Raw genomic sequence first — 27,919 nt, 5'->3', positions numbered from 1 at the left:
GCCCCCTGTCAGAGACCCGCATGCCCAGCCAGGGGAGAGGTGGGAGCCAGTTTCCTGCTCAGCTGGGCCGACTCAGAGCAGGAAGGAGTCTGAGGACAGAGAATGTCCCCTGAGTTGGAGGTTTCCTATTGTTTGTTACGCTCATTTTACCAAGGCCACCTCCGAGGCTGGAGCACCGAGTCCCTGCCATGGGGAGAGGAGAGCAGCATGGCTGGGGCAGTGGCGTTTTGCTTAGTGACCAACCCAAACCCCAGAGCCCTCCTTTGTCTCCAGCTCTCGGAGCTGGAGCACCAAAGCGTTTGGCACATGAAATCCGAAGCAACCCTCCCCAGGCGAGGGCAGTGCCGCCAACACAGCCGGGGAGTCCTCGAGTAAAGATCACACGACAATCTCCATTTCCGATTTTCTTATCGTGAACAAAAGCATTGGGTCATTTGAGATTCAGATCAGACGTGATCCCTATTCTCCGTCACCTGATTACATGGAAGGGCCCAAACTGTTAGGCTAGCCTACGGCAGCTCCTTCCCCAACACCCCGTATAATGTAGCATTTGTGAATCAAAGGGCCTTTCCTCCCAGGGCAATGGCACAGGATTTGCCACCCGCACTGGTTACTGCCGGGCGCAACCTGCTGCAACGGTTATTTGTTAGTCCCACCCTGCAAGGGGATCAAGGCAGAGGCTCCAGCTCAGCAGCTTCGAGAGGACGAGGCACGCTGGCATTCAGTGGTCTGTGAAGTTTGCCTTTCTCTTCTCCACGAAGGCTGCCATCCCTTCCTTCCGGTCATCCTGAGAGAGAGAGAGAAAGAGAGAGGGGCTCAGGGGCACGGTTTGTACAACAGTCGCTCTACAGACAAGCGGTCCACGGGGCAGCGCCTGTACTCACCGTAGCAAAGGTGGCATGGAAGAGCCTCTTCTCCATTTTATTCCCCTCAGTCAGCGTCATCTCAAAGGCTGAAAAAGAGGAGCCAGTGGCAGACGCGGGTGAACACGGAGGGCGTGGCTGGGTGTTTAACAATCCCATCTAGCCTGCTCCCTGAGAGGAGAGCCCTCCAAGGAGAGCGAGAGGGTTTGTACTGCCCCACCGCAGCCTCACCGGGGGAAGGCCAGAATCATGTACATTCCAGACCTCTCGTCCCCTCCTTCCACGTTCCTTTACCAGCTCCTGGGTGGCCGGGCAGGGGGCTCTCCCCAGACTGCACCCAAAGCCGGCTGACATGAACCCAGTGAGGTTTCAAAGAACCCCTCGCTCACGCGGAGCCACAGCACATTCGATTCCCCGCCATCCCCACCTGTTTGTATGAACCCAGGACTGCACTGTCTGGCCGGGGCTTTGGCAGGTGGGTGGGCCAGCTGGGACGGCGGGATGAGCATGCCGGCTAGATGTTTGCGCGAAAAGCATCGGCAGTGAAAGGGTAAACGCTGGCCTGCCCATAGTCCCCGTTAACCCCAGGCTGTCACCCTGTCTGGGCTAGCGCACCAGTCTGACTGCACGCACATCACTGCAGCAGCCACACTCGGGCCACAGTTGCAAGGTTTTAGGCCCAACCAGCAGAGCCGACGAACCCAGGCTTATCTTCAGAGATCATTATACTGAGATTGGCCAGACGTGAGCCTGCAGAACTGGGGTCACAGAGCTGAAGGCCAGAAGGGTCCCCCAGATCATCTCGTCTGGCCTCCTGTCAATCACAAGCCACCAACCCCAAACATTCCCCACATGCAAACCCAGCAACCAAAACGAGACCGAAGCATTACAGCCCGCAGGAGGCTAGACTGCCGTGTGCCACAGGCAAGGAATAGGAGGGGCGGGGGACAGGTGACGGCTAGAGACCTCCGACCCGAGGGGCGTTCCTGGAGTGGGCCATAGCGGGGGGCTAAAAGGTGTAGTTGCCATTGAAACCGTGATATTACTTTTTTCATGCAAGTGCCTATTCCGGGACACCATTCCTCAGCAAGGCTGGCCTCTACGGCCATGGACCCAGAGCACCTCAGCCTCCCATTGGGTCCTGGTGGGGTCACTTCAGCCCAGTGAACCCACCCCCATGTTCAGCCATCTCTTAGCACTGCCTGCACCTGCATTGACAGCTTCCTTGGCCATTGCTGTTACGAGCTTTGAATTCCCTGCAATCTTCTCCCCACAACTGATGGCTTCTTCCAGCAGCTTCTCCACGGGGTAGATTTTGCTGACCAGGCCTAGGGAGGAGGGGGCACGTTACTGAACTGTCAGCACTTGGCGCTCAGCATTCCCGTGTCCTCCCCACACACCACCATCCGAGAACATGTTCACAACTCCCAGCTTCTGAGCAGCGGTGCTCGTCGAACAGTCTTGCCCGGGGTCCAATGTCTGACACCGGTAACGCAGAGCAGCTGCCGTCAGCAGACCCAGCGCGTGAACCTCGGGTCAGTTAGCAAGCTCTGCACATGGCTCAAAGCCTAACTGGAGTACATCGTGGGCATGGCCCGAGGCGCGACTGTGCACGAGCATCCCCTTCCATCCCCTACACCCACTCCCATGTGTACTCAGAGCTGCGGCTGCCACCACTTGAGCTGGACAGTTCGTAGTGCCCAGCACCAGAGTGCAGAGAGGCTGGAAGCAGAGCACGGAGCAGCATTCGAACCCAGCAGCTTCGGCCTGGCCATGCAGCCGTCTCGCCCTCAGGTGTGTGGGCTTTGCAGGGCTGTGCGAAAGGCAGCTGGAGTCTTGGCCCCAAGTCAGCTCCAGCTGCGGGATCTTTATTGCTGATGGGGCCAGAGCCCAGGCTGTGTTTCCCATTAGCAAACCCCTCTTCCTTCTAAACCGAGCACAGCTGAGGGAGATACCAGCATGGAGCCGCGGGATGCCACTGCAGAGCCCACAGAAAGCTCCCATTGTCACCCCACTTTGGAGCTTCCCCTGCAGCAGAGAAATGCCCGAGTGAAGCCTGCGGAGGCCATGGGATACCACCAGCCAAAAGCCACCCCATGCCGAGCTCCCTCTGTGCTTCAGACTGAGCAGCGGGAGGCACCTCGCTCCCAATCCCCGTTTTACCTCCTGGCAGCGAGTCCACATGAAACTGTGGGATCCAGAGCGGACAATAAGCGTGTGCCCAGCTACAGGGACAAAGGCCAAACTCCGCCCGGGAGATGGAATGGGGGAGGGTTGTTACCCTTTCTATTCTAGCTACGAGGCAGAGGGCTGCTGTCTACACAGCCAATTGCACACCTAACTGCTGTTCCAGTTGACAGCAATTTGGTCCCCTCCACCCAGCATCAGCTGCTGAGTGCAGCCCTTCCCGCTGGGGATCTGGACACGCTCCATAAGGCCATGGTGTGCAAAGAGCTGCCTTCCTGGCTGGACCCCTCGCCTGCTGGGTTGGTCTGAAGAGCCCCTGAGCTGATTTATCACGATCAGCCAGGATTTGGGGAGTAATAGTGAAAAGAGAATGCCTGGGGGAGGAAATCCTACTCAGGAACGTCCCCTTCTCTCTGAATGGTCCATCCCAGGACACTGAAAAGAGAAATAACGCGAGGCAGCAGACCCTCTGCACTAGGAGCGCCAGGGAGAGCGGCTGGGCAAACGCCTGACAGAGACGGGATCAGTGTGAAAGAGTGAGTCGTAAGACAGAAGAGCCACGTGCCCCTAGCAGCCTCCAACCAGGTATGTTCCTAGGGGACAACTTCGCGTGCTGGCTGGTCTGCAGCCTGGGGAAGCCACCTCCTGCTCCATGCTACAGGGACGGCTGGGCCACGCATGCAGCAGGGAACAGCCGGCTTTAAGGGACAGTGATGGATTTGTACTCCGGCAGGGCTCTGAGGCCCCGTTGTGCCTGGCAGCAGAGGATGCACTCTCTGCCCTGACTCATTTAGTTACCTGACACATGCCCAAGGCACGGAGCCAGGAGGATCTCAGTCGTCCATTGATCCACAGATGGGGAGCCCTCCCCAGGAGCCATGAGTTCTGGAGAAGGGCATGAAGTGACTTGCCAGCTTCAGTCAGCTCATCAAGGACCAGAAATGATGCGTGAGCAGCTCTCACGGATTGCCCTCTCACCCACAGCATGGGTACAGATACCGGCCCTGTCCTCAGCACTCTCCCCACCTAGTGCCGCAGGAGGGGCCTGGTGGGAAGCCGTATACACTTGTGCCCATACCTGCTTCTTTGGCTTCCTGAGCAGAGATCCTGTCTCCGGTGAGGACCATTTCCATCGCCAGGGACTTGCCCACTGCTCTCGTGAGTCTCTGAGTCCCGCCAGCTCCTGTGGTTAATTAGAAAGGCTGCAATGAGTTTGCAAGGGTCAGTCAAGAGGAATTTCCTAAATAAACACACCCCGATCACACACCTGCAACGGGTCAGGTCTGTGCACACGGGGGCGGCAGCACGGCAAGGAGAAGAGGAAGGGGTGGGCAGGGAGACAAGCTGTTGGATCCTTATGTAACACGCAGTAAGAGATAGGCACATTTCTACCTGCTGGCTGTTGTTTTATCACAGGGCCCTAGCTTTGTCCTGGAGCTTAAGGATGTCACCATATCCCATACCCCCACCCTGTGGAATTATGGGGCACCCTTGACTGCCATTCACTCTGTATGTAACCACTTGAACTAGTCTCGACATAGATCTAGGCAAAGGGAGTGTTCTGGACCCCGCTACAAGTACATTTCTTGAGCATCTGGGATCTGAGATCGGGGCGAGCTCAGGGATCCCATTCCTTTTATGGGTCTTTAAAGTGACCACATGATTGACAGCTGCCCTGTGCTCGGACGCAGGTCTATCAATAGCTACCAATCAAAAATCAGAGGGTAAATCAGGCTAATTACTGAACGCAAGGCTCCAGATGACCCAACAACAGCACCACCTGACCTTGGAGGAAATGGGGTGTGTGTCTAATGGACAAGAAAGTAACCTGACAACACATCTAGCAGGTGGAAGACCTACAGACTCCTGATGTTAGATACATACATGAAAAAAACGATACCAGCCAAGCCCAGAGCATTGAAAGGCAGCAGGAACAGTGAAGGAGGAATGGGACCAGAGATTGGTGTGGTCATTTAAAAAAAAAACAAAAAAAAAACGGGAGGAAGACACATGCCAGAGATCTGAGCTGGCTTTCACTGTGAAGCAGGAAGTTGTCAGACAGTGATATTTGTCTCTGCACACCACTAGAGGGCTGTCAACATTTGAAAGCCTGGTAGTTCGGGATTCCGAACTAACCAAGCCCATAAGAGATGCCTTGGTCTGAACTGATTGCACTCATGTCTTTATCTGAGTAACCAGAAAGGGTCGGTTTCAATGCTTCGTGTACCACGTGTCACTGGGACTCTCACAGTACCTTTCAATACGTCCTTTTAAAAGCATTCATTTCCCTAATGCCACCAGCCAGTGCCAGAGCTGGGAAGGAGCTTGGCCACCCTAGGCGCTCGCAGGCAGGAGTGTGCTCAACATGGGTTACCTGGAATGGTTCCCAGCAAGATTTCGGGTTGCCCAAACTGCGCCTTCTCGCCAGCAAAGATGATATCGCACATCATGGCCAGCTCACAACCACCGCCCAGCTTCAGGGGAGAGAGGGGCACGGGTTAGAACTGGCACAGTGCCACCCGGCACACAAGGGTTTCTTGCAGTCGAGCTAGGTGCCATGGGATCAGAGGCCTCACAGTCTGCGCTGTATTCATCCAATGCAGGAGAGGGGGAACTAAAGTCACTTGCCCACAGTCACCCAAGGAGCGTATGGCTGAGCCAGGACTTGAATCCCCTTCGTCCAAGTTCCCATCTGATGCCCTAACCAGCACAGAGCTATAGAACTCACTCGAGGAGCCCGAAGAGAAACAGCTTAGTACAAAGCATTCCACTCCTCTCTTCCAGAAGAGACTAGGGGGTGAGGGAGGGGACATTCCTCAAGGGAGGAAGGCAGAGCTGCTTCCTGGGCAAAGCAGGAGCAAAAAACTCCACAGCCAGAGCTGCAGGGAAGGAGGTGGTGTTTGGATGCACTTCCCTTATCCTGCTGCTTTGACTCAGAAAAATTTCCCATCAGCCCTCTCCATAAAAAGTATATTAAGACTACCACAATTCCTAGTTAAGACTGGCATCTGGGTCTGCCCGGAGCTGGCTGAGACAATGACACAGAAGTTAACCACGGTACAATATTTACCAAGAAACATTTTAGACTGTGGGGTAGATTAAGGAACGGAAAACCCAAACTCACCGCATATCCATTCACAGCTGCTATGACCGGCTTCCGGACCAGAGAGACTCTGTTCCAGTGTGCAAGGAAATTGCCCCTGTAACATTCCTGGAAGGTTCTGTTCTGCATCTCCTTTATATCTGCTCCAGCTGAGAGAGAGAATATTGTGTAGACAGGTTGAACTGGGAAATGACCATCCTTGGGCCACGTGGTGTTGTAGCCCTGTTGGTCCCAGGATATTAGATGTTATGCAGCAGAATGGAAGAAGAGCTCTGTGTAAGCTTGACAGCTTCTCTGTCCCACCAACAGAGGCTAGTCCAATACAAGATATTGCCTCCCCCACCTTCTCTCGCTAACATCCTTTGATCAGTAAGCGATCAGCACTAGATTGGTTTGTCTAAAACTTACAGGGGCCTATTGAAAAAATTTCAGGTCCAACCCCTGTCTCCAAGTTGCCCTGATAAGATTTGTGATTTGCCAAAAAAAAAAAAAAAAAATCACAGAAATCGTCCTATTTTGTAAAAGTTTTCTTGCCTCCTGTTACTGTGTGAAAAACTGACAGATGCGGGAAAGGGCTCAGACTGTGCTGGGGAACCCGGGAAACTGACTCTACACTCAGAGCTCCCCCACTGAAAGAGAGAGAAATACTATTTTCTCTACTCTCTTTCCACACAGGGATCTTAGGGCTTACTTGTAGGAAGAGCAGTAGGTAACATATGCTCAGAGAGAGGCGTGATGCTTAAGCTGAGTGTCTCTTTAACAAAAGCACCTGTCACATTGCATGCCAGAAAGACATGGTTATAAAGCATCTGGCCTTAAAAATAATCCCCCATCCTTGGGGCTTCACACTGGGTTCTCAGTGGCAAAGCCAGACCCTCGCCATGATCCAGGTGCGATTTGTTTTTTCACCCAGGGGAAGGGCTGGAACCTCTAGTGTTTGGACATTTAAAATCCAACTGGACAAACACGGAGGGTTCGTCTACCCTAGAAACGCTGCGACTGCGCCTCTGCAGTGATGAAGTGTAGACGCTTCCTGCAGTAGCAGAAGGGGTTCTTCCATCACTGTAGTAAATCCACCTCTGCGAGGCAGCAGCTGGGTCAAAGAAAGAATTCTCCCATCGACCTGGCAGCGTCTACACTGGGATGAAGGTCAGTTTCATTACATCACACAGGGGATGACAATTTTCACAGCCCTGAGCCATGTAGTTAAGCCCACCTAGCTCTGGATTGCAGGCCAGCCCTGGGAAGCATCCTTCACTAGCTCCTGGGTACGAGGGGGGCCTTTCCCATCTCTAATGCTCACAAGTCTCTGAACATTCTGGGGGAGCAACCACTCGGGATCCCCAGAATTATCAGCGGCTTAATGCCTTGAATCTCTCACACACAGCTGGGTTTTCCCCTTTCCAAGAGAAGTGGGGATGAGGCTCTTCCATCCAAAACCAGACCCACGACAGGAGTCAGCGATTCCCCTTCCTAAACTCAAGCCCTGTTTTCCTCTGAAAGTGCTCCTGTAAGGAACAGCAGAGCTCCCTAGCATCGCCATCCACAAGGGAGGGCATCCAGAAGGCAGCTCCCAGTTGGGCTCAGAGTTTTCCTGTAGTTCTCACACATCCTCTTCACCAGGAGACAAAACATTTAAAAGCGAAGCAGTCACCCCGAGGCCTTTGCAGCCCCTGCAAGCCCACCACCTGCCAATGGCAAGTGGGTGGCTAAGGCAAAGCATCTTCCAGCCCACTCACCTTGCTATGGGACGTGCTGAGTGAGCCGCCCCAAATAGCCCCAGGGTGCCCTCTCTGCATACCTGCGAAGGCTTTCTCGCTGCCGGTGATGACAATGGCTCCCACATGTGGGTCCTTCTCGAAGGAGTCCAGGGCCTGGTTCATCTCGTTCATCAGGCCATCGCAGAGGGCATTCAAGGCCTTGGGGCGGTTCAGCTGGATCACTCCTACATTCTGCTTCGCCCCCTTCTTCTCCACCACGAGGTACTGGAACTGAGTGCCTGCCAGGAAGGGACACCGGCACATTGTTACAGCAGTGGGCGGCACTGCACGGGATGGACCTGCTTTCTGGCGGACTGGGATCCCCCTCCTATCCTGCAAGGGCAAGCACCCGCCCCTCCTCTGCCAAAGCCGTCGCACTTCTGCCAGGGCCCCCAGTTACCAGGCCTCTGCACCAGCGTGGAGCAGTTCTGTGGCTTGCTGACTCTGGGCTTCACAAGTCTGCTCTGCTGGCTAGTGTCCTGCACTGAGAACGACTCAGGACAGGGCTGGCTTCCTGTGGTTACGAGCACACAGTCAGCACCCGCCTGCTGCTTTCCCTGGCGTTTCTTACAATGCACAGGGCTTGCCCCTGCTAGCTGGGGACTGCACAGCCTGGCCAGAGGCTGTGAGAGCTGGGCAGACTGTAGGGGCATGCCCTTCAGGGCAATGCCCAATGAGCAGCTCAGCTATCCCACACCCAGGCTGCTGGAACTCCTACCCTGTACCTTGGGTGGTTCCACATTTCATTTCAGCCTCTGGCTGACAGCTCTTTAAAGCCCTCCCTGCCTGCTGGACTGGAGAAGCATTCTGTGTGTCTCCACCTGACTGCTGCAGGACTCTCTCCCTTACTGTACCCTCTCCTAGAGCCTCTTAGCGATGTATTATAGGGAGGGTTGGGAGAGATGACCTCTATTATTCTGTCCCTTCTCTCAGCCTTTAGCGTTGGCCCCCTCCCCATGGATTATCTAGGCTGGTCTCCCTTTAGTGCTTCCCCAGGGAGTAGTGACACTGACAGAGTCTTGTCTATTTCACAGCTGGGGCTGGTTCAAACCAACCTTGATAATTTCACTATACTGCTGCTCCGGAAAGTTCTGGGCAGCAGCAGAGGCACTGGGGAGTTTGCAATCTCAGGCAAATAGGGCTGCATCTGGTATCCCATTTGGAAGGTTTTGTTCATAATCATTAAGGCCAGCAACCTACTTTAAAATAATTCACACCTAGCTCTTGCTTAGCAATTGTCAGCAGAGGATAGAAGCATTTACAAAGGCAGGTTGTACCATTATCCCATTTTATAGATGGGCCTTGCGGGGTAAGGACTACCCTAAGATCACACCAAAAGTCAATGGCAGAACTTTGCACCGAACCCAGGAGTCCCGGATCCTAGTCCAGCGAAAAGTGACAAATGAAAGTGTAAATTCTGCAGAAGCTGATGGTGTAAACTCAATCCCCTTCCATTGGTAGTGGGCATTACCAAGCCCTCCAGGACATACCTCAATGGTAGCAGTACACTACAGAAGATGGCAGCAGTACACCAACAAGGACAGCCTGCAGAAAAGCAGCAATAATCCAAGGCACTTCTGGGTTAAAAGGTGCAGCCTGCACAACCAGGAGCCTCCAACAAAATGCATTCCAAAAGAAATCTGATGAGGTTCAACAAGTGCAGAGTTCTGCACTTAGGACAGAAGAATCCAATGCACCGCTACAGACTAGGGAACGAATGGCTAGGCAGCAGTTCTGCGGAAAAGGACCTAGGGGCGACAGTGGACAAGAAGCTGAATATGAGTCAACAGTGTGCCCTTGTTGCCAAGAAGGCCAATGGCATTTTGGGATGTATACGTAGGGGCACTGCCAGCAGATCGAGGGACGTGATCGTTCCCCTCTATTCGACACTGGTGAGGCCTCACCTGGAGTACTGTGTCCAGTTTTGGGCCCAACACTACAAGAAGGATGTGGAAAAATTGGAAAGAGTCCAGCGGAGGGCAACAAAAATGATTAGGGGCCTGGAACACATGACTTATGAGTAGAGGCTGAGGGAACTGGGATTGCTTAGTCTGCAGAAAAGAAGAATGAGGGGGGATTTGATAGCTGCTTTCAACTACCTGAAAGAGGGTTCCAAAGAGGATGGATCTAGACTGTTCTCAGTGGTACCAGATGACAGAATGAGGAGTAATGCTCTCAAGTTGCAGTGGGGGAGATTTAGTTTGGATATTAGGAAAAACTTTTTCACTAGGAGGGTGGTGAAACACTGGAATGAGTTACCTAGGGAGGTGGTGGAATCTCCTTCCTTAGAAGTTTTTAAGGTCAGGCTTGACAAAGCCCTGGCTGGGATGATTTAATTGGGGATCAGTCCTGCTTTGAGCAGGGGGTTGGACTAGATACCCTCCTGAGGTCCCTTCCAACCCTGATATTCTATGATTCTAATTGAAATCCCTTCAATTGTTCTAGTTATATTTATTCCTGTGTGTGTATGCAGGTACGACGGGCTCCTTCCAGACTATCTGCTCCTCTTAACCTGAGCCTGTCATGTCCTCAGAAAGGGGATTTTGTGGCACTTTTTGCCATAGCAACCCTGTCCCAAGCACTGGTTTAGGGGCTTTCCTGCAGCATCTAGCAGGAGACAGATCTGCCTGGGAAATGATGCCCCATTCTTTGGCCTCCTTGGATTATTGGGGGAAACCATCAAATTTTCAAATTGGGGTACCTGAAAATCCATATGTAGGCTCATAATGAAGTGGCCTGGATCTCAGAACTGCTGGAGTCAGTGCGAGCTGCAGGTGCTCAATAATGTTGCAAGTCAGGCTGCTTTTACATAGGAGCCTAAATACGGATGACAGGAAGCCAGGCATGGAAATCAAGGCCCATATCATAGGCTTTTAACTCACAAAAGTTGCCTCCCCAGGCTTGTGTGAACCTGGACAATGATGGGGTTCAAGCTCTGTCCTCACTATAGCTGGCCTTACAGGACCTATTTTTCTATCCAAACCCTGCTTCACATCATATCAGCCACGGTGACCCCTTTGGCAGCACCACCAATGACAGACCCACCAATCAGCCTGGCTGCAGGTACTGATTAAAGGGGCACTGTACATTGGAATTGTAAGAAAAGCCATTTTCTGATGCTCTGTGCAGGGGCACCATAAATCCGGATTTTATTCTTAAATTCCATTTTTAAAGCGTCCAAGAGGTTTCCCACTCCTCTGCTGAGTTTTATAAGGATCTTTTTCCAATTAGCTGTCTCCCCCTCCCCGACTAGCCAGGAGACCCATGAAACTGACTTTGCAAGGTGCTGTCACATGCACGATGCACAACTGAAAAGAGGAAAATAGTTTTTCCTCGATCAACCCTTCAGTTCCGGGAACGTTGTGCCGACAAGGGGCTCTGTTCAGGAGCCTGGCATCGTACGGGAGGACAGGGGCCTTACGTACAGCTTTAACAACAGATGGCACAACAGCAAGGTTGATTTTCAAGTTGACCTTGAAGTTGGTGCCCTCTGAAGTCAAATTCCTGAAACCACTGAATTAACTGCATGGAAGTGGACTGATCGAGTAAACTGATCTATATATGCACCACCAGTATGAAAGTCTCATACAAGAGCAGCAGATCTCCTCTTGTGTAAGCAGAATCAAAGCATTCTACATACACGTCTCTCCTGTGTGTATTTCTGTATTGCACCTAACTGGTGCACAGTGTAATTCATACACTGCTCTCAAAGCATTTGTCAAAGGAAGATCAGGATCATTATCCCACATTACAAATGGCAGAATGGAGGGGAAATAATTGCCCACGTGCTTTTCTGATCAGGAGCCGCAATTGTTCTGGTCACTTACTCCACACCTGATGACATAACCCTCCACTGGTGAGGTCACACTCACCTCCACAGCAGCCAACAGAACCTTAAGTGAGGACATTAGCAGGCAGATGCTTAAAGGAACAAACATCCTGTTTACACACCAGGTCCCAAGGAAGGTTTAGTTAGGCTAAATAAGTTTTATTGCCCAAAAGCATTATGATGGCTAGCATCTACCTTGAGTAACCAAAAAAGGGGAGAAGAATACATGGAGAAATCACAAGGATTCCACCCCCAAGTTTAAAGGAAAGCATAATTTAATAAAGAATGATTTAGTTGGGGATTGGTCCTGCTTTGAGCAGAGGGTTGGACTAGATGACCTCCTGAGGTCTCTTCCAACCCTCATATTCTAGGATAACCAGATCCAGCTTCCAACCCAGCTCAGGCTACAGCTCCCCTCAAATACACCAGGAGCATCAACTCCAATATGGTGCTCAGCATGAACCTTCCACTGAGAAAGCACAATGCCTGAATCCTGCTTCATTGGTCGGATTTGAAAGAATGTTACACACAAAAAAAACCAAAACACATATTAATCATTTCCTGTATGAAAGGTATGGGAGGCAATCAAACGTGCACCCACACTTCAGACACTCATTCATAGAATCATAGGACTGGAAGGAGCCACAGCGCTAAGTATTATCTAGACCAGTGATTTTCAAAGACGGTCCGCCGCTTGTTCAGGGAAAGCCCTTGGCGTGCCGGACCGGTTTGTTGACCTGCCGCATCCGCAGGTTCGGCCGATCGCAGCCCCCATTGGCCTGGAGCAGCGAACCACGGCCTGTGGGAGCCACGATCAGCCAAACCTGCGGACACGGCAGGTCAACAAACCGGTCTGGCCCGCCAGGGGCTTTCCCTGAACAAGCAGCGGATCTGCTTTGAGAACCACTGATCTAGACCAGCCCTGACAGGTGTTTGTCTAACCTGTTCTTAAAAATCCCCAATGATGGAGATTCCACAACCTCTCTAGGCAATTTATTCCAGTGCTTAACCACCTTGACAGTTAGGAAGTTTTTCCTAATGTCCAGCCTAAACCTCCCTTGCTGCAATTTAAAGCCCATTGCTTCTTGTCCTATCCTCCGAGGTTAAGAACAATAATTTTTCTCCCTCCTCCTTGGGGCAACCAATCCACAGGACTTTCCACACACACACGTGAAGAAAAGCAACCCAGGCATACTAGAGGCTGTGTGAATAGATTATCCAGCAGCTACAATACCTAGAATTGCCAGATATATATACACAAGCTAAATATAGCAAGTCTCTTCACTCTAACCCACTCACTAACACTCCTCAGCAGACCTGCAATCAAGTGAATTTGGCTCTAATTTCTTTTCTTAACATTAAAAAAAAAAAGTTCATTGAGACCATGCGAGCAATATGTTTATGCAAGGCCCTGTGTATCAGCTCCTATTGCATCAGCCCTCTCCCCTGGTCAGTAATGCCAACTTGGATGCACAGTGTATTCCTCCCACAACTATTTTAGTTCCATTTCTCACCCCCTGCCTTTATTCCAATCTGCCAAGCCACTCCCTGTGCTGTGTGTAAATCTCTCCTGAAGCCTCACTTCTCCTCCTGAAGAGTGAATAATTTCACATATGACATTAAGGCTTTGTCTACACTGGCAAGTGAAAGATAAAACTTGTGTCATTCAGAGGTGTTAAAAAAAGCAACACGAATTGTTCTCCGGAGCATTCAACTAATGCCCAGAGAACCAACAGTACCAAGCAGGAGGAATCTGTAAAAGGCTCTGACCACACTGAGCTAGTTAGTGCTGCAAAACTGAAATTAACATTCCCACGACTATGTCAGAGCAGCCTGGCAGAACCCAGCCTGTGAGAGGTCAGTCTTTTGGTCTGCAATTAAAACAGACCCTTATTTTTCCATCATCCTCACCATAGCAATGATGGGTGAAGAGATTTGGGCCTAGGCCCACTGGTAAATTTTACAAGGCTGGTGTCAGAAAAGAACCTGGTACAAAATAATGGCTAGTAGGAAGCCAGCTGGGGGTAGCTCCCAACGGCCATTCAGTTTCCCACACGAGTGGCAACCCAGCTCCTAGCACCAGCAGCATCCCAATGTCCCCTTACCAGCACGCCTGGAGACTGACCTTGCCTCTCAGCAGGCCTGAGGCACACTGTGGGGCAGCATGGGGAAGGCTTGCGCTGCTGTCCACTCTAAACCTGACCTTGGATACAGGTTTTCCTTCTCCAGGGCAGCACATCCGGCCCCTTTCACAAGCCCCGAATTAACTGAGAAAGAACTGAATGTGGAGGTCTCGCAGACGGGCTCCCGTCACCCTGAGCCCTGCTGGCATGGCTCTTGACACATCCACGTCAGCCGCAGGAACTGTCTGCACAGGGCGAGGGAAGAGGGTATGACCAGGTGGCCCCTGGCCAGTCCTCAGGCAAGCCCCTAGAACCAGGCTGAGGCACTGACAGCTGCGAGGTGCTGTCATGAGTGTACAAGGCCCCATGCCCACAAAGCAGGGTGGGTGCAAAGAGTGCCTTGGCAGTCACCAGGACTGACAGCTCCCCAGCCAGCTTGAACGGGAGACAGGGCACCGGGCACAGCTCTGGCATTACTGCCACCCACAGTGCAATGCAACCCTGAGCTCCTGGGCGGCAACTCCAGGGGTGGGCAGCAAGCAGCAAGAGAGTGAGACAGGAGCTGCTGGGGGCACCGTATTTGTTTGGATAGGCAGAGCTCAACTCAGGAGAACTTTGCCCTCTGCTTTTGGGCAACAACAACTCCTCCTCCAGAGCTGGTCATGCTGGCTGGGCCTTAGGCCCCTACATGAACTTCCAGACAGCAATCTCAAAGCATGGCACAACCCTCCCCACTGCCCTACAGAATCCCCAGGCGGCAGGATCAGGCGGACAGAGAGGGACGGGGCAGTGCAGGGAGCCAGCTCCATGGGGCAGAACCCTCTCCTGAGGAGGTGGGGGAGCACACACAGACAAAGCACATCAAGGCCCAGCAATGCTAGCCAGAGAGGGGAGCGATCGCCCGAGGAGCCAGCCGGGTAGGGGCAGCAGGCTCCACAGCGGGTGTGCCGAGCACCCTACAGGGAACTGATCACCCCTGTCCCACAGCCCCTGCGCCCCAGCCCCCCACCATACCCCGGGACACCCCAGCCCCTGCACCCCAGCCCCCCACTATACCCCGGGACACCCCAGCCCCTGCACCCCAGCCCCCCACTATACCCCAGGACACCTCAGTCCCGGGACACCCCAGCCCACAACCGGCCCCCACTGTACCCCGGGACACCAGCCGCCGCTCACCCGCCGAGCAGAGCCGAGCCGGGGCTCGCAGCAGCAAGCGGGCTGGGGCCCGGGCCGGACAGAGCAGCGCGCGGAACAAGAGAGCCATGGCGGAGCTGAGCCACGGGACCCGGACCCCGCCCCCAGCGCCTACGTCGCATAGCCCCGCCCCCAGCGCCTTCATAAGCACAGCCCCGCCCCCCAAGACCTTCGTCGCATAGCCCCGCCCCCTGCCCCTGGGTGGGTTCAGAGACACGGGGAGAAGCAGGGGCTGTGGGTGGGTTCAGGAGAGCAGGGATGATGGGCTGTGGGTAAATTCAGGGGAGGATCAGGGGTGTAGGTCGGCTCAGGAGTGGGGGTGGGTGGCCGGCCATGGGCAGGCCTTCTTATCTCACCTGATGGGTCCTGAATGGGTACTGTCCCCTCCCGGCCCTTCTAACTGCTGGAGGACCATGTTTTGTTGGTTCCACAGATAGAGAGGGGGAGCAACTTGCCCAAAGTACAACAGGTCAATAGGAAAACCAGCAATGGAACCCAGGAGTCCTGCCTCCCAATCAGTGATGTCCCTAGGCAGTGCTGGGAGGTCTAGACCCCCTCCCCTTCTATTCCAGGCAATGCTCTTCGTTTGCGTTTTTATGCCAGCTTTCTACAAGGACTCCAGCAGGGGCCAGAGAAGTCTTGAAGCAGCCATCACAACACTTAGTTGTTTATTAGCTCACCAGGAATGCAGTATCTTAAAAGGTTCTCATGCTTCCAGGGAGTGAAGGATCAGATGCTCTAGTCTTAACCCAATTGTAGCACTGGTGGTCCCTCCCTACTAAGCCAAGTGTCCAGTACCACTTTTAGGTTCTGCAGATTATTTGTGGGTTGGATCACCTGGGAGCTCTCACCCCATGACTTCAGTTTTTATATTCGGGGTGTTTACAGGGTTGAGTGGTGACTCTCTTTTTCTCTATTGGACCCTTGCTGTCAGAGCTCTTTAGATTTCAGCTCAGTTTCTCTGATGCTTCCATCAGTATCAGGTAGATGGCACTGTTGGATAGCACACATCTCACCTTTTCTTGCAAGGTTTTTTGTTTTCTTCATTTTAAGGATTATCTTTCTCTATTAACCCCTACTATTAGATGGAATTTCCCCCTACTTACCCATTTCTTTTAATATTCCAGGGTTACACACTGATTAAGTGCTTATCTCTTTCAATATTCTTTCTCCTTCTGAAAAAAGAAAAGGAGTACTGTGAGCTACAGCCGAAAGCTCATGCTCAAATAAATTGGTTAGTCTCTAAGGTGCCACAAGTACTCCTTTTCTTTTTGCGAATACAGACTAACACGGCTGTTACTCTGAAACCTTTCTCCTTCTGGTGCCATAGCAATTCTTATCACTTCTATAATACAACAGTCATTTGAAAAGGAGACCTCTTTCATACCGTTTCTAAATTAAAAGGACATAGCCTGTACATTCTTTGATTATATAGTACCATTAATTGCTCATCTTTCAATGCTTGCAAGTAGAACAAGAGACATTCTACTGAAGGAACAAGACAGGTCAATCACATATAGAGAGGGGGTCTAGCTGATCCCAACAGTGGACCAATATACAGATCTGAATTTGAAGTAAAAGCTAGTTTGTTTGGATTTGCTGAGGTATCAGGAAGTGTGACCTCTGGAAGGTTTCTGGGTCTCATGGGAAGCTATTCCTTAAACACTACCTCCCATTCCTTAACTAGTTTATTTGATGTAGAGTTCCTGACTCCCTCTCTCTGGCACTTACTTTATTCACAGGACACAATTGGTCAATGGTCCACTCTACAGCAGAAAGCAAAATGCTACTCTCTGTTTGTCAACCTGTGGGGTTCCCTGGAGCCAACCAGCAAAATGGGAAGCTCTTCCACATGCAAATCTTGTCTGCGGAACAAGCATCTGAAGAATTCGATGAACATCCCATATCTTATTCCTGGTGTTTGGCATTTCTGAGGTCTACACTAAAAAAGATAGGTTGACCCAGCTACACCCCCTGAGGGGTGTAATTAAGCCTACCTAACCCCAGGTGCAGACAGCGTTAGGTCCGTGGAAGAATTCTTCTGTCAACCTAGCTGGCGGGTTCTTGGTGAGGTGGATTAATTACAGTCATTGGAGTACGCCTCCTGTTGGCATAGATGGAGTCTACACTGAAGCAGTACAGCAGCACAGCTCCAGAGTCACACCCAGTATTGCTGTTGCCCAGAGCTGCATGGGGCCGTGAGTACTGGGGCTTGTGCCTTTGCATTACAGTAAGGAGGGAGGCTGTAGCTAGGTACACAAAGAAGTTGTCGCTCTGTGTGGGTTTGCAGGGAGCGGCAGAAGAGGGCACCAGAGGGGTTTGCTGGGGAAAGTTTACTGATGCCAAAGACAACCAGGAGCAGCCAAGACTCTGCCAAACTGGAACTCTGCCCAGGATTCCTGAACTCTGAGTGTAGATGCACTGCTCAGTGACTACCGCTCCGTATTGTGGTAGCACTGCACGGGCGGGTCCTCTTGTTGGGTGTAATGCTGTTTTACCACTCCCCCTATCTTTCCCCCCATTTTTATCCATTCATTCCTCTGTAAATATTTCCCTTTCCTATATTCATTGTACTATTCCAGGCTGTGTGTGTGTGTGTTTACTCCAGGGGGCTTGGAACTGGTGCCCTGGACGGGGTGGAAGGGAGTTTCTCTGCTGCATTCCCGTGGGCGTCTTTTCTTGGCCGGAACTGCCGGCAGAGCGGACTCCATCTTGGCCACGAGTGCACTAGAGTTACATGTGTGAAGTACCATGTGCTCCTGAATCAATCCTTCAGCTAATCAAATGCTCATGTGCAAAGATCAGATGCCCACAAGCCTACAAATGTTGGGCCAGTAGCCTGCCTTGTACAGAGACGTGTGTCAGAAACTGGGATGGAGATGGCCAGGCCTAGCGGTCAGAGCTGGAATTAGGAGTCCATGACGGTCAACGTGAGGCTGGAAGACTGGGAGCAGGGCAGCAACAAGAGCAAGGCTAGGGCAAGCTGAGGCCTGGGGAGTCTTGCCACCATCAGGCAGGAGAAAGTTCCAAGCCCTGAACTCTCACTGAGCAGACTGAATTGCTGTTGCTTCTGTGGGGCTTATATACCTGCCCCGGAAATCACACGGCCAGTTCCTGGCTTGTGGATTGGCTGGAACCTAGCACAGGAGTGACTCATGGGATTGGCTACAAGCGTTGCCTTTGGTGTGAGATCTAAGGTGCAATTGACCTGGGGTAAATGGCTGGTCCCTTGGGACTGGAAGTAACCTGAATATTGCTGTGATTCTTCATGTAAGGGACCATCTATCAAAGGCAGGCTCATCTGGTTGGCAAGACAAATCGGAGCAGTGAGGGGACTGTCTGTGACTCCATGGTTAGGCTGTTATAGCGTTTGAGCAGTTTACGTTTGATAGCTGGTTGGTGAAATCTAAGTATAGAACTCACAACCAGTTTGGGGGTGTGCCCTACTTCCTAACTGTCTGCCCTGCGGTTGGTACTCACGCTCATGAGATGCTGCCCGCAGCATTACAGGCAGCAGAGTCCTTACAGGCATAACCCTGCCGTACCTAGAAAACAAAGGCAAGGCAGCCACATAACCAAGCCCTCTGCAAACAGCTGGAGATAATTCCTAGGAGTGAGCGGATGAGAGACAACAGGAGTGGTGGAAGCCCATTCCTCGGGGGTGGACAAAGCGCTGGAGAATGCATCTGTCACTGGAACAATCTGTGCTAACCCCTGCGGCTGGGTGGAGGAATGTTCCATCTCTCCTGTGATTCTATAAATAACATCTCCACCCCCTCTGTGCAGACATACGCACAGCCCGGCATACGTGTCCCCAAACACAGGCATGCATATATGTGCACACATGCACTCCCCCCACACCTACATACGGGTACCCTCCCACACCAGCACACACACGTAGGTGTACCCACCCACCCCTGCACGCAAGCACCCACACACATTTGTGCACATGCATGGGTGCACCCACACACACAAGCACCCATGCACACAAGAATAAAGAGAGCAAATTCCTCCCCGCAGGCCCAAGAGATCGTGCTCTGGGTCTCTCTGTGCCCAGCATGGTGTGCTGGCTGTCCCTCTATAGCAGTGCTGCTGCAAGCCCCAGTCTCAGAGCAGACACAAGAGCCCAGCCTGGGCACACAGGACATGCCAGGTCCCAGCTGCAACCCCCTTTGCACCATTCCTGAGCCCCCCTCTAGCCCCCCATCAACATAGTGGGGGAGGGGGACTCCCAGCAGTAGCAGGAGGAAGACAAAGAAGCATGCCCTGTCTCCCCACCAATCCCCTGCCAACCTGCCTGCATGTCCCCTCCCTGGCCCTATCCCCACTCACCCCTGCCCCTCCCCCCATCCGTTCCTCCCCCCCAAAAGGGCCCCCCAGCTCTCTGCCCCCTCTAATCCCAACCGCTTCACATACATTGTTCTGAAAATACACTGAGTCCCGCCATCACATACTGCGGTATAATCCAGCCGTGCCCCAGATATAGATGCCAATCTTCATCATTGTCTGCGGCACTGAGAGGGGGAGGGGTCGGTGGGGACTTGGCAAAATGATCCTGTGGGAACGATGAGGGTGTCACTAAAAATAAGAGCCCACCGCACCAACACACACACACACAGCACCCGTGCCACACTACAACCCCCATATAGAGCAACTGTGCCACACCGCAACCCCCCACACAGAGCAACCATGTCGCACTGCAACCGCCCCACACAGATCACCTGTGCCACACCACAATCCCCGCTGCACAGAGCACCCGTGCCACACCACAGCCCCCCCACATAGAGCACCCGTGCCACACCGCAACCCCTCCCCACAGAGCACCCATGCCACACCGCAAACCAACACACAGAGCACCCGTGCCACACCGCAGCCCCCCCACATAGAGTACCCGTGCCACACCGCAACCCCTCCCCACAGAGCACCCGTGCCACACCGCAACCCAACACACAAAGCACCCGTGCCACACCGCATCCCCCCCACATAGAGCACCCGTGCCACACCGCAACCCCTCCCCACAGAGCACCCGTGCCACACCGCAGCCCCCCCACATAGAGCACCCGTGCCACACCGCAACCCCTCCCCACAGAGCACCCGTGCCACACCGCAGCCCCCCCACATAGAGCACCCGTGCCACACCACATCCCCCCCACATAGAGCACCCGTGCCACACCGCAACCCCTCCCCACAGAGCACCCGTGCCACACCGCAAACCAACACACAGAGCACCCGTGCCACACCGCAGCCCCCCCACATAGAGCACCTGTGCCACACCGCAACCCCTCCCCACAGAGCACCCGTGCCACACCGCAACCCAACACACAAAGCACCCGTGCCACACCGCAATTCCCCCCAGAGCACCCATGTCAAACATCCCCAGAGCACCCGTGCCACACCGCAACCCCTCCCCACAGGGCCCCCGTGCCACACCGCAACCCAACACACAAAGCACCCGTGCCACACCACAATTCCCCCCAGAGCACCCGTGTCAAACATCCCCAGAGCACCCGTGCCACACCGCAACCCCCCACACAGAGCCTTCGTGCCACACCACAGTCCCCCGACCACCTGTGCCACACCACAATCCCCCTGAGCACCCGTGCCACACTACAACCCACCCCACAGAGCACCCGTGCCACACCACGACCCCCACACAGAGCACCCGTGCCACACTACAACCCACCCCACAGAGCACCCGTGCCACACCACGACCCCCACACAGAGCACCCGTGCCACACTACAACCCACCCCACAGAGCACCCGTGCCACACTACAACCCACCCCACAGAGCACCCGTGCCACACCACGACCCCCACACAGAGCACCCGTGCCACACTACAACCCACCCCACAGAGCACCCGTGCCACACTACAACCCACCCCACAGAGCACCCGTGCCACACCACGACCCCCACACAGAGCACCCGTGCCACACTACAACCCACCCCACAGAGCACCCGTGCCACACTACAACCCACCCCACAGAGCACCCGTGCCACACTACAACCCACCCCACAGAGCACCCGTGCCACACCACGACCCCCACACAGAGCACCCGTGCCACACCACGACCCCTCCCACATAGAGCGCTCATGCCACACCGCATCCCCGTAAACAGAGCACCGGTGCCACACTGCAACCCCCCCCCCGCCCAACACAGCACCGTTGAACACCACAACCCCCGCCCACAGCCAACCACACGGCTCTCCCTCCGCCCTGCTCCGCCCGCAGCGCTGGGCGGGGAGGAGTCCTGGGCGGAGCAGGAGAGACCGGAGCTGCCAGCGCCGCCGCCTCTGCACCGGGGACCCGGGAGCCGAGCCCAGGACAGGGGGTCCCTCGTGCCCGCAGCGTCCATCGGCAGCGCGGAGCCCAGGGGGATCTGGAGCCTCGGCCGCGGGGCTGGCCCCTCCCTGCCCGGTAGGCAGCGTGGGACAATAGCTGTGTGTGTGTGCGTGCCTGTCTGTCTGTCTTGGTGTGTGTGTGTGTGCTGTGTTTGTATGTTTGTGCGGAGAGGATGGTGTGTGTGTGCGCGCGCAGAGGAAGGTGGGGGTGGGCACCGGGGTGTGCAGAGGATGGCGGGTTCTCTGTGTGCGTGCAGAGGATGGTGATGTGTGTGTGTGTGTGAGAGAGGATGGCGGTGTGTGTGCGTGCGTGCAGAGGATGCTGATGTGTGTGTGTGAGACAGGATGGTGGGGTGTGTGCGTGCAGATGGTTGTATGTGTGTGCTTGTATGTTTGTGCAGAGAGGATGGTATGTGTGCGAGAGAGAGGATGGCAGGTTGTGTGTGTGTGTGCAGAGGATGGTGGGTTCTCTATGGGTGTGCGCAGAGGATGGTGATGTGTGTGTGCGCACAGAGGATGGTGGGGAGCGTGTGTGTGTGTCTAGAGGATGGTGGGGGTGTGTCTGTGTGGGGTGTGTGTGCAGAGGATGGCAGTGTGTGTGTGTGCAGAGGATGGTGCAGTGTGGGTGGGTGTTTTTGGGTGTGCACAGAGAATGGCACATGCACAGAGGACGGTGGTGTGTGGGGGTGTGTGTGCACGCAGAGGATAGTGGTGTGTGTCCAGAGGATGGCAGGGTGTGGGGGTGTGGGTGCAGAGGATGGTGGCATGCATGTGGATGTGCGCATAGAGGATGGTGGAGTGTGTGTGTGTGTGGGGTGTGTGGGCAGAGGATGGTGGGGTGTGTGTGCAGAGGAAGCAGTGTGTGTCTGTGTGGGTGTGTGCAGAGGATGGCAGGGTGTGTGGGTGTGCAGAGGACGGTGGAGTGTGTGTGTGTGTGTTTGTGCAGAGGAAGGTGGTGTGGGGGTGTGTGCCAAGCATGGCAGGGGGTGTGTGTGTGTGTTTGCAGAGGATGGCGGGGTCCGTATCCCTCTTGGTCGTGCGGTGGGGGAGCGGGGCTGGCCCTGCCGCGATGCTGGTGGCTGCGGGTGCGGTGGGGCCATGCCCTGGGCTACTTGTGCTGCGGGAGCGGGCAGCGAGTGCAGATTGACTCTGCTCAGGTGGCTCTGGGGCGACCTGACCCCCTGTGGCCAGCGGGCGGTGAGGTGTCCGGGCCCGGGCCCATCCCCTCTGCAGAGTGACCCAGCCCCACCCCGCAAGTTCCCGCAACCTCCTTCCTCACCCTGCCCCCCAGCTCCTCACCCTGCTTCCCAGCCCGTGCCCTGCCTCACAACCCTGCCCTGTCCCCTCCCTACTCCCAGCCTCCTGCCAGCCCCACAACCGTCCCTGCCTCCCAGGGCCTGCCAGACCCGCAACCCTGTCTCTGCCTCCCAGGGCCTCCCTGCCCCCATCCCCTCCCCACCTCAACCCTGCCTCTGCCCCATCCTCTCCCTGCTCCCAGCCTCCTGCCCGACCCACTACCCTGCCCCCGAGTCCCTTCCCTGCCCAACAACCCTGCCCTTGCTCCCAGCTCCTCACTCAACCCCCTGTCCCCTCCCCGCCTCACAACCCTGCCCCTTCCCCGTCCCTATTCCTGGCTCCCTGCCTATAAACAGTGGCAGCTTGACACGTTTGGAGGCAGCTGGGTGAGCTGTGGGGTCACCAGCAAGACCCTGGCCCATCCTGGGGCGAGGGGGGCTATTTGAAGTCAACCTGAGCCATTACTGCTCTCACTGCTGATGGGATCCCCTTGGTGTAGGGGGCTCCTGCGTGCTCGGGGTGTGGGGGCGGACGTGGGCATGCTGGCCCTGCATGGCTCAGGCTAGGAGGCTACTGTAACCACTTACTGGGACTGACTCTTCTCATCTGGGCAAAACCAAACCAAGAGGAACAACCTGCCCCAGCCAGGTTCTGCTGCGTCCAGCATGGGGCACTGCGGGAACAGTCCCGCCCCAGCAGAGGACTCTGCCCTGGCTGCAGAGCTTACAGGGATGCCCACAGCTTGCTGGCCTGGGGGGACCAGCAGGGAAGGGGGCACTGTAGTGCCAAGACTAGCGTGGTGCGTGCAGCGTTAACGGGACCATCTGGCAGAGAACTGGCCCCATGTGGGCTGTGCAGGCTGGCCGCCTGGAGCCAGCGGGGACAAGGCAGGAGTTGAGGTGCTCAGGGCCACAGAGCAGATTTCCCCCTTGGAGCAGCTGCACAGAGGCGCTGGGGTCTCTGGCTGATGGGGTGGGGGTTTTGCAGCCCTCAGGAAGCCTGGATGGGCATCCTGGCCTCTCACCTGCCTGGCCTGGGGGGCTGGTGCCAAGGGAAGCCAAGGCCTTGGCTATGAGGGAGGGGTTTGCTGCTCTGCTGGAGCTGAATCTATTTCTCGTCGCTTAGAAACGAGCATGCTAATGCCTGTGCTGTGTGCAGCCTGACGCTCAGCGGAGGGCGCGGCTGGGATCAGCATGGGCACAGCTCTGCCGCCTGGCATGGATACAGGGGAGGGGGGAGCAGCAGCTGCGGGGCATTGCTGACTCCCAGCCTGGCGGTGGGGGATGCTGCTATTCCATCTCTCACCCCTTCCAGAAGCCAGGCACCCCTTCTGAGCCTGACTCCCCCTTCCTGGCAGGCAACCCTTTCCCCTCGTCCTCATGGGGCTTCTCCTTGGCACAGTTCCCCCCTCCCCCACCCCTCACTCCATTGCCAATGTTCGGCAGCCAGCTCCAAACTGCCTCTGCTGGGGGGCTCCATGAAGGGCCGCGGTGCAGCTTGGCCCACATATGCAGGGCTACAGGCCTGGGCATCCATTCCCTGCCCTGCAGCTCCCAGCCCAGCTGTACCCAGGGGCCCCCATGGCACCCAAGCCCGGCTGCCTCGTATTCTTCAGCAGTGTGGCTCCCAGGGGTTTGGGGTGCTAAGAGCTGATGGTGTCCTCCTTTCATTCCTGGCCTTGTACAACCACTGATTTGTGTCTAGAGTCCTGGGGCCAACCCCCTGGCAGGGCCAGCAGCTCTGAGTGCCCATGTGAAGGGCTAGGTGGGAGCATGGGTGGCCAGGACACAGAGTGGAGCCCCACACATATACTACCAGGAGCATACCCATTAGCTTCTACAGAGGGAGCCCTGTGCCTGGCAGGACTGGGCCATAGGCGCTCGGGGCACAAGGTGGCGCCCATCTCTCTGGATCGGCTCCTTCGGCAGCAGAGGGTCTGACAAATCGCTGCCTTCATGCTTCTCTGCTGCCAGCCTGAGGATTGGGCACCATGTACCCATGGCTGGCTTCCCAGCCAGGCCCTGGCCTCTTCTGCACTGGATCCCTGTCAGGGTCTCGCCACGTCCTGCAATGCCAGCAGGGCACGCAGCCCAGCCACACGCGGCAAACCTGAGCTCTCGCAAAGCCAAAGGGCAAGGCCCTGCCTGCTGCTCCCCCAGCCCAGCCCCTCAGGGTGCTATGCCTAGGAGGGGAACATGGGAAATGGGCCCTCTGGCACAGGGAGATGGACTGGCCGGGCTGAGTGAAACAGTGTGTGATGATTACTGTTTTCTCCTGCCCTCCAAACCCCTGCAGCCCTCAGCCCCCCATGTTACTGAGCCCCCCAACTCCACTCCAGCCCCTTTCCCTGAGCCCCCCAATCCCACTCCAGTCCCCGGCACCCTCCACATTCCCTGAGGCCCCAAACCCCACTCCAGCACCTGTACCCCACTCATTCCCCGGAGCCTGCCCACATCCCCCTTGGTGGTGGGAGGCAGTAGATCATGGCCAGGAGGAGCAGCGGGGCAGAGGGAGGGATTTCAGAGTCAGAGTTCAGTTTGGGGCTGGCCGGGCTGGCTTTCAGGGGCAGCCATTCCTGTGCTTGCCTGGGATCCAGTCCCCGTGGGCCCCCCACGTCAGCCAGCCCCAGGCAGAGCCCAGCAGCCGATCCCTGCTGGGAGGGTAACACTCAGGGCAGCACGCCGGGCATGGCCAGACTGTTGCTAAGGCAGGGCCCTGGGTTACCTGCCCGGCCGCTCCAAATTTGAGTGGCATTGAGACCTGGTGCACAGGGGCGCAGCTGCGCTCAGATTTGGCCCGGCCGCACCAGTAGAGGCGGGGCTCTGCCATTAGCACCCAGCTCCAGTCAGGGGCCGAGGCAGGGGCATGGGTCCCCTGCAGCCCAGCCTGACCGCTGGCACCACACCTGGCCCTCCCCGCCCCGGGGGGGGGGCACCGCTCGTGCTGACGGCCCCGCCCGGAGCCTGGCGCTGACGTGCCTTTTGGTCCCTCTTGTTCCAGGTGCTGGGGGTAGCGCTGGGATGAAAAGACGCACCGCCACCTGCTGGACGCTCCTCCTGCTGGCCGCCGCCTTCTGCGACAGCGTCACCTGCAAGGGCGGGCGGGGCGGGGCCCGGGGGGCGGCCCGTGGCAGGGGCATGGCCCGCAGCCGGGCCAAGGCTGCCCCTCGCTACGGCTCCTCGGGAGCGGGGCTGCGGGTGGCAGCAGCGGCGGCGGCGGGCGCGGCGGCGGGCGTGGCAGCAGGAGCAGCCCACAGGAGGATGAGGATCTCTGGGGAGCTTGCTCCAGATGATGGCTCCGAGTTCCAGGAAGGCAACAGGACGGGCAGCGGCGTGTATAGCTACCGCTCGTGGACCTCGGCTGCCGGGGCCCAGGACACGGCGCACCTTGCCATCTCCTTCTGTCTGGCGACTGGCTTCTTCCAACTCCTTCCCCTGTAAGGGCCTGTGGCGCCCGACCGACCCTCCCCGTGTCGGAGCCTGCAGAGCGGCACCACCCTGCTGGGGCTCGGCATCACCAGCCCCGTCCAGCTGTGTCTGCCCCAGCCCCCGGCAGGCCAAGCAGCTCTCCCGCCTGCTGCGGGGCCGGAGCAGCCTGCGCTGCCCAGCGGGCTGGAGCCGGAGCAGCTGCCAGTGAGACGGCTGGGGCAGTGCCCAGGCCTGATCCCGCTGCGGCTTTGCCCTTGGCTGTGGTGAGGGCAGGTGGTGCAGCAGGGGAACCTAGAGCAGCAGCTGTGGGTGGCGTGAGGTTGCCAGGCACTGCCATCGCTGCTGCTTGTGACGGCCCTACTCATGCTGATCGACATGGACATTTCCCAAAGCACCGGCCCTGCTAGCCTGTGCCACGAAGGGCGGGGCTTGGGCCCACAAGCTAAGGCAGAGCATGAGGGGCAGAGCCTGGGCCCACAAACCGGGGTAGGGCCATGTGTCCCAGCCCCAAGGAGCTGCTGCCAGCCCCCTGCCTCGGGGCCCCGCTCTCCTGCCGAGACATGGAAGGGAGGCCGGAGCGGCCTTGTGTGTCCCGTGGGGGCTGGGGTGAAGGCCGGCTGGGGTGAAGCTGCGTGGTGAGGGAAGCAGCTCCACTCCTATGCCGGTACCAATGCGGAGCAGGATCTCCGGGGGGGGGGGGGGGGGAAATCTGGGACTCTGGGCCAGCCTGTCCGAGCATGTGGGGGGCCGGAGCTGGGTGTGAAGCGGGATCCAACCTCCCCCTGCTTTGAACCCCAGCCGCTGGCACTGGCTCAGGCTGGTGAGGATGGTGCCCATTGATTCCACAGCTGGAGGCAACGATTAGAGCCAGCCGCTCCCAAACCAGAGACGAGTGCCCTGGCTCCTTCACACCCAAGGACCCTCCTTGCCCAGCTGCCATCTCCTCGCCCCTCACAGGATCCCCCCAGACTGCCGGACATTGGCTGAGGGGGTCTGACCACCACTGACCTCAGCAACGCCCCACCCCCGCAGGACGGACTGGCTTCCGCGAACTCTCTGCCCAAACGAGGCCCGTCGAGCCAGGCTGCTCGGGGGGAAGGCCCGAAAGCACTACCGGCCATCGCCCCGCCGTGGGAGCCGCTCAGCCTGCAGGGTTGCCCTGGTCGGGCTGCACAGCCACACGGAGCCGTGCTGTGTTCCCGACCCAGCCGCGCCACGTCCCAGCCAGCAAACATTCCGGCTGCTTTGGCTAGGGCCGTGGAGCGGGTGCCCGTTACAGCACAGGGCCAGCATGGGGAAGGGTGGGCTCAGGTTCGCACCTACACCAGAAGGTCAGTCTCTTGGTTTTGCGTGAAGACCACAGTGCCTCACCCCAAATCCTCCGCACCTAATCACAGCGCAGCACTGGCATGTCAGAGGTATTCCAGGAAAATCGGTCCGTTGGCGTTTGAACTGCTGATCGGTCAGAAACTGGCCCCAGAACGAGTTCCCGCTCTAAATGCCCTGATTTTGCAGGCCCCTCGAGCTTGCGAACGACACAGTGTTGGAAGCCCAGAAGGCGGGTGGCAGAGCAATCAGGCGGGGGGAGGGGGAGCCCATGAGCTCAGTGCTCCTTTCTCCTGCATGCAGTCACTGCCGTGCACTCCCCAGCTCCTAGCCCCCTCCCCCCCACTACCTTGCACTCCAGGCCCATGGGGCAGTCAGGTATTAACCCTACCTCCTCTTACTATGGGAAGATTGCACAAGGTCACTTCAAGCAAGTTGGGACTAACACTCCACCCTCTGGCATGGCCAAC

The 27,919-nt window shown here is 56.2% G+C and overlaps 2 protein-coding genes across 3 annotated transcripts; one reads left to right on the top strand and one right to left on the bottom strand.

Moving 5' to 3' along the window:
* Positions 1–391: 391 nt before the first annotated feature.
* On the bottom strand, positions 392–15,163 carry ECHS1 (enoyl-CoA hydratase, short chain 1). 2 transcript variants are annotated; one of them, XM_077822494.1, is made up of 8 exons: positions 15,042–15,163; positions 7,893–8,152; positions 6,175–6,351; positions 5,425–5,524; positions 4,129–4,233; positions 2,072–2,191; positions 885–952; positions 392–787 (listed from the first exon to the last, which is right to left on the bottom strand). In XM_077822494.1, the coding sequence occupies exons 1-8, from the start codon at positions 15,127–15,129 to the stop codon at positions 722–724; spliced, it is 984 nt and encodes a 327-aa protein (XP_077678620.1). In that variant the 5' UTR covers positions 15,130–15,163; the 3' UTR covers positions 392–721. The 2 variants fall into 2 exon arrangements, with proteins under 2 accessions (XP_077678620.1, XP_077678621.1); XM_077822495.1 differs by having other exon boundaries at positions 6,175–6,302; positions 7,955–8,152.
* A 6,195-nt stretch (positions 15,164–21,358) lies between these two features.
* SPRN (shadow of prion protein) lies at positions 21,359–26,135 on the top strand. Its single transcript, XM_077821291.1, has 2 exons — positions 21,359–21,475; positions 25,696–26,135. Exon 2 carries the CDS (start codon positions 25,716–25,718, stop codon positions 26,133–26,135), a length of 420 nt encoding a protein of 139 aa, XP_077677417.1. The 5' UTR covers positions 21,359–21,475; positions 25,696–25,715.
* The last annotated feature ends 1,784 nt before the right edge of the window (positions 26,136–27,919 follow it).

This window comes from Eretmochelys imbricata, chromosome 7 (assembly GCF_965152235.1).
Source record: "Eretmochelys imbricata isolate rEreImb1 chromosome 7, rEreImb1.hap1, whole genome shotgun sequence".
In the NCBI taxonomy this organism is placed as follows: domain Eukaryota; kingdom Metazoa; phylum Chordata; order Testudines; family Cheloniidae; genus Eretmochelys; species Eretmochelys imbricata.
The sequence above is the reverse complement of the archived record's forward strand: the minus strand, read 5'-3'. Positions and strand labels throughout refer to the sequence as shown.

What these genes read in the sequence shown, in the direction of transcription:
- SPRN (XM_077821291.1), top strand. Translation starts at nt 25,716, where the DNA reads ATGAAAAGACGCACCGCCACCTGCTGGACGCTCCTCCTGCTGGCCGCC.
- ECHS1 (XM_077822494.1), bottom strand. Translation starts at nt 15,129, where the DNA reads ATGGCTCTCTTGTTCCGCGCGCTGCTCTGTCCGGCCCGGGCCCCAGCC. An exon ending in TCAGCACGTCCCATAGCAAG is followed by an intron (nt 6,352 to 7,892) that starts GTGAGTGGGCTG and finishes ACGTGGCCCAAG; the next exon opens with GATGGTCATTTCCCAGTTCA. An exon ending in TCCATGCCACCTTTGCTACG is followed by an intron (nt 788 to 884) that starts GTGAGTACAGGC and finishes TCTCTCTCTCAG; the next exon opens with GATGACCGGAAGGAAGGGAT.